General features: G+C 36.2%; 1 protein-coding gene across 1 annotated transcript in view; it reads right to left on the reverse strand.

The window, feature by feature from the left end:
- Nucleotides 1-1,134: 1,134 nt before the first annotated feature.
- LOC106475813 (probable enoyl-CoA hydratase) overlaps nucleotides 1,135-5,535 on the reverse strand; it is a 15,165-nt gene continuing 10,764 nt past the window's right edge. Inside the window, exon 3 of the mRNA XM_013936487.2 lies at nucleotides 1,135-1,446. Coding sequence (XP_013791941.1) covers nucleotides 1,367-1,446 — 80 coding nt within the window. The 3' untranslated portion in view covers nucleotides 1,135-1,366. The remainder of the gene's footprint in view (nucleotides 1,447-5,535) is intronic.

Genomic DNA, 5,535 nt, shown 5'->3' on the forward strand with positions numbered 1-5,535 from the left:
TTTTCTTCATGTATCTTCAGCTTAAAAACTTCTAATTTTGTTTTTATTTCATAAAATAAAAGTTTGTATTTAGAATAAAAAAACACAACAACTAACATAATTCTTACCACAGAAGAACCAGAGTATTACCACAGAAGAACCAGAGTATTACCACAGAAGAACCAGAGTATTACCCTCTTTCATTTACTACCTTCTCCACATAGCCTTTTGATTTATAATCTGAAGAGAAATATTCCACCCATACAAAACTCACAAAATAAAAATTCAATGACAAGGAACCCACTTTGAGACTAATAATGGTTGTAGATGGCTTGAATGGGTAATGAAGAAAATTTTTTATACAAGTTTAACATAACAGCAAATGTACAAGGTTTTGGTTTGTGATGATGTACATTTGCTGTTATGTTAAACTTATATTAATGTTTTTTCTTCATTACCCATTTAAGCCGTCTCCAACCATTATTCCAAAATAAAAGTTAAATATTGTTGTTCTTACTTTCAAGACACAGAAGTGACATTACAGATTCACATAATGGGAAAACCATTAGTTACTTGTTCCATGACATGGTAACAATTGGTAGAGAAGTAGCTGATTCAATACCTGGATGACACAGTAACAATCGGTAGAGAAGTAACTGATCCAATATCTGGATGACATGGTAACAATTGGTAGAGAAGTAACTGATACAATACCTGGATGACACAGTAACAATCGGTAGAGAAGTAACTGATCCAATATCTGGATGACAAGGTAACAATTGGTAGAAAAGTAACTGATGCAATACCTGGATGACATAGTAACAATTGGTAGAGAAGTAACTGATTCAATACCTGGATGACACGGTAACAATCGGTAGAGAAGTAACTGATCCAACAGCTGGATGACACAGTAACAACTGGTAGATAAGTAACTGTCAGAACACTAAAACGACAATTTACGTTATCGTACAGCTACCTGAGAAAGAAGTAATTCCTTGTTTAGGTTTAGGAAGTAAATCACCAAGTGATAACCAAGATTAATCATTCAAAAATTCATTCAGTCTTTGTACAATTCTAATATTTCATGATAAAAAAAAAAAAAAAAGAGTTGCACAAAGTGTACTGTAATTTGACATCTAGTTCACTAATTCAGAATTCAATTATAAAAGTTGTTTATTCAGATTGTTCTACAATTGCAATACGATATCTTCTTTCAAAATAGTACAGACAAAAATGTGTAAACTCTAGCATTATCATGTTATTTGCTGCCAATCAATTAAATTTATCGTCCTGCTCTAACATTTCTTTGAAGCTTCAGGTCATACTCCAGGGAAATACCATTTCAAGGAAGATAGCTTCAGTTTGAGAACATGAAGTTATAGAGTCACTAGCTTTCTTTCGTTGTTTTTGTTTGGTCTAAATGGAATTTGCCATGTCTTCCAACACCCTCCATAAATTTCTGGGCTCCTAAAAGATGACAAAAAAAAATCTTGTTACATATATTTATAGTTCATTAATACTTTCTTATAATTGTAAAATATGATAATGTCAGAAAGCTATGATTTTAATAAACAAACTTCTACTCTCACACATACTGAAAGTATTGAGAACCTATTTCAATGTATGAAAATCAAAACATTCCTGTTCTCTTTCAGTGATGCCCTCTATATGCAAAACATTTTTATGCATGCCACAAGCCTTTTGCCTCCCATCCATTGAAAATTGACTCATTCCAATGTGTGTCTAATGCAAATCATCATGCAACAACCCTCCATCAATGAAAGTGTCATACACTTTTGTTATTCAACTCTACCAGATTATCACTTCAAGTTTTGGCAGAAAATGGAAGCAATGGTTTTCAGTGGGGAAGGAGGGTAGGAAGTGTGAAAGGAGGTAAGTACCTATTGGAAATACATTTTCAGTATGGGAAAAATTATAACTTCCATAATGGTACATTACCTGCACTCACATAAATAGCTAGAATCCCACACTGAATAGGTGGCGGGACCAGTGTGAGGGAAAGAAAGAAGCATCCTTAGAAAGCATCCACAGGACACTCCCTAAGATGAGACAGTCAGATCCTAATTATTGGATCAGATATTAGGTAGGTCGAAGGAAAGACTTCTCCAATTTGATTAACCAGCCCACTTGAAGGTATGGTCATGACTACCAAGCAATTGGTATATGTAAGTAAGCATTTGTGAAATCCATCTTGGTCATCCATAAACCTGAAGAAAACGCCCACCTAAGGGTGAGAAATTATTCCATGGTAAAATGAGAAAGATTGGAAAATTTATTGAAGCGGGACAAGTCTATGACAGGCCACTAGTCTCCGATTTTCTTGGGGACAACAAACAGCCTGGAATAAAAACCGGGAGAAAGATGATTCACAGATTTAAGAGCCTGTTGGGACAGAAGGTCGTGAACCGCCTCCAACAGACGCTGGCTGGTAATGTGATCCCGAGGTAGAGGGAAGGAAATGGGTATCTTTGATAAAGGAGGAGGGGAAAGGAATTGTTGGACAAGTCCCTCTGAGAGAACCCAAATAACCCACTGATCTGTGACAAAATATTGCCAAAGGGGAACAAAGTTTCACAATCAAGCTCCCACCAAACCTGAACCCATTGTGAAGTCACTGGTACTGTTGGCACATTGTGCTGATCTATGTTGAAGAAAACAATGAGATATGGAACCCCTGGAAGAAGGAAGTGGTAAAGGCTGAGAATGACTAGGACGGAAAACAGGAATAGGGGCTCGTTGTGATTCCGACTCCAACAAACGAGCTACAAAAGAAGAAAGGGTAGAGAGTTGATTCAGGGATTCCAAAGTGTCAGTAACATAGTCGATTACATACCATCAAAGAAAAGGTGCTATACATAATTCCCTGAGATAAGTGGGCAGCAAACGAACCTTTTACAAAGCCACATCTCAACCCAGTAAATCCCAACAACAGAGAGACCAAGTGTGTAAGGAGAGAGCCAAGGATGACAAACAAGCCAACATAAGAATAATAAGGGAGAGGCTGTCTTTCGAAAAACCTTCAGGAATTCAGTGTAGAGCCTCTAAAAGGGGATGTATGGTAGATAAATACCATAGAAGGGAAGTAAGGGTAAGACAAAGGCATGAAAATTGGGCATGGGTTAATTGCACTAGAAAATCAGGGATTGCACCCAAAACGACCCCAACAGCTTAAGAGTATAAAAATGGACAGTCTACTTGATGGTATGCCAAAGCAAACTGATCCATTGCCCATGGGGAGCAAGGCACCCTCAACCAACTGGGAAGCAAATTCCTCAACATGAATCCTAATATCCAGGGAAGGTGGGAGAACTAAATAAGAAGAAAAAGAATTGTTGTGCAAAAAAGGAAGATGAGAATCATAGGAAATTGGGGAAAGGGATAAAACATCACATACCTGAGAAATCATATCTAAAAACACTGTATCAAGCCTAGCTGATTTCGCAGGTGGGACATAAAAAGACATGGAAAAATACAGTCGTGGAAAAAGGCCATAAAAATCTTTCTCAGAATGAACAGGTTCAGATTGTTCATGAGGAAGTGGGGCAACTTCAGGAAAAAGTAGTTTACCCATATAACAATCAATCTTTTTGGCGAATAATTGCAGATAGATCCATCGATGGGTTGCCCCACCTGCAACCAGTGAAAAAGTGCTTGTAGTAGGTGTGAGACCCAAAATGGTCACATTACCCTCAGACTTCATGGTAAATAATAATAAATCAAACAAACTGTTTGATTTATGAGGACAAACGTGCAAAAAAAAAAAAGGACTGGAAAGTAATTTGAAAATAAAGGTGGCAACTTTAGAATAAAAAACTATTAAAAACCACTTCAGAAATATAACTGTTAGAGTTATAATGACGAAGCACACCAGAGTAAAATTCGAAATGTCTAAAGACAAGCACTGCCAAACAAGAAGTGATAATCTGGTAGAATACAGGGAGTCACATGCGTAATGAAATTGTATGGTACTCTCATTGGTTGAGGGTTGTCGCATGATGATTTGCATTAGACACACATTGGAATGAGTCATTTCCAATAGAGGTGGCAAAAGGTTTTGATATACAAAAAAATTTTGCATATAGAGGGCAGCACTGAACAAAAATGTACCATATCAGAATATATATTTCTAAAAAACTTGTACAGGGACATTAGTTTCGACATGTTCCTATGCCTTCTTCTGAGGAGACATAAGTCAATATAACTTAAAATACTGTACGGGATACTAGTTTCGGCACATTCCAGTGTTTTCTTCTGAGGAGATGTAAGTCAATACAACTTAAAAGTTCTTATACTGCTGGCTTTAAAGATGATGATGACAAGAAGTACCTTTGTATAAACTATAGCATGAGTCTTTAATAAAATGCTAATGAAAAATAAATTAATGTATTTATAGATTAATTTAAACATTATTATAAATAACTTATCTTTGAACAAATTTCGAAGATAACCAACAAGATCATGGCAATCTTGTAAAATCCAAACACAAGAACAACTTAACAGGACCATTGCAATTCTTTCTGCATGTGAGATTACAACTGTCATGTTGATTTCAAATAAACTACACCAAAAAACCAATCAAAGTTTCTTTCTTCAAAAACCTCCTATACTTTTAAGAAAGTTGGTAATAAAGATGTGCAATTTATATGTAGAGTTTATAAGTTGGAGGAAAAGTTGGAGGCCATCATTATTAAAGTAGAGGCAATACATAAAGAGAAGCATAGACTGCGGGAAATGGCAGCAGGATTTCAAGATGAATGTAGGCTTTTACGTGTAACTTATCCTTACATACTAACCAAAGCCTAGAATTTAACTCTAGTGACCTACTTATAACTTCATCCCCACAATCAATTCTTCGTAGTATCCCTGACACAATTAAGTTATGACCTTTTTTCTTTAAATGCCTTTATCAACCCCTTGTACTTAATGATTAGCTCCTCTGACCTACCTGTTACATATATCTTCTGCTCTGTCAGTTATATCCTCCACCTGTGCCCCTGGGTAGCATAATATAATTCTTTTCTCCCTATTTACCCACAGACAATCCTATCTATATGCCTTATCAAGGAATCACCTGTAACTATAACCTCCTTATCATCCACGTTCTTCTCTGACCCTTTTATTTTCCTTCCCTCCATTAGTTCCTTATCTGCACAAGCCAAGGGCTGAAATCTCTTGCTCAATAGGCTCATTACAATTAAATTCACTACTTATAGCTCTAATACTACTGTTTATAACTTCCTGAAAGTCATTGTTAGCTGATGTATTCCTTGGGATTGGCTGGTTGGACTTGTGGAATCAGTTCAATGGGAGAAAGGAGCTTTTTGAAATGGATTGTTTATATTTAAATAGGACAGAGGCTAGCTTGTTTGTTAGGGCTATTAACTCAGCTGTAAGGGAAGTTTTAAATTAGGACTAGACAGTGGTGAAGGCCAGGATAAAGCGATTTCAAAAAGAATAAGAGGTAGAGAAAAGTTCAGTAGAGAAAATGAGTATAGAAGTAGCTATAAGTATAGGCTTAATTGTTACTATTGTGAT

The sequence above is a fragment of the Limulus polyphemus genome, unplaced genomic scaffold (genome assembly GCF_000517525.1).
Source record: "Limulus polyphemus unplaced genomic scaffold, Limulus_polyphemus-2.1.2 Scaffold9211, whole genome shotgun sequence".
NCBI lineage: Eukaryota > Metazoa > Arthropoda > Merostomata > Xiphosura > Limulidae > Limulus > Limulus polyphemus.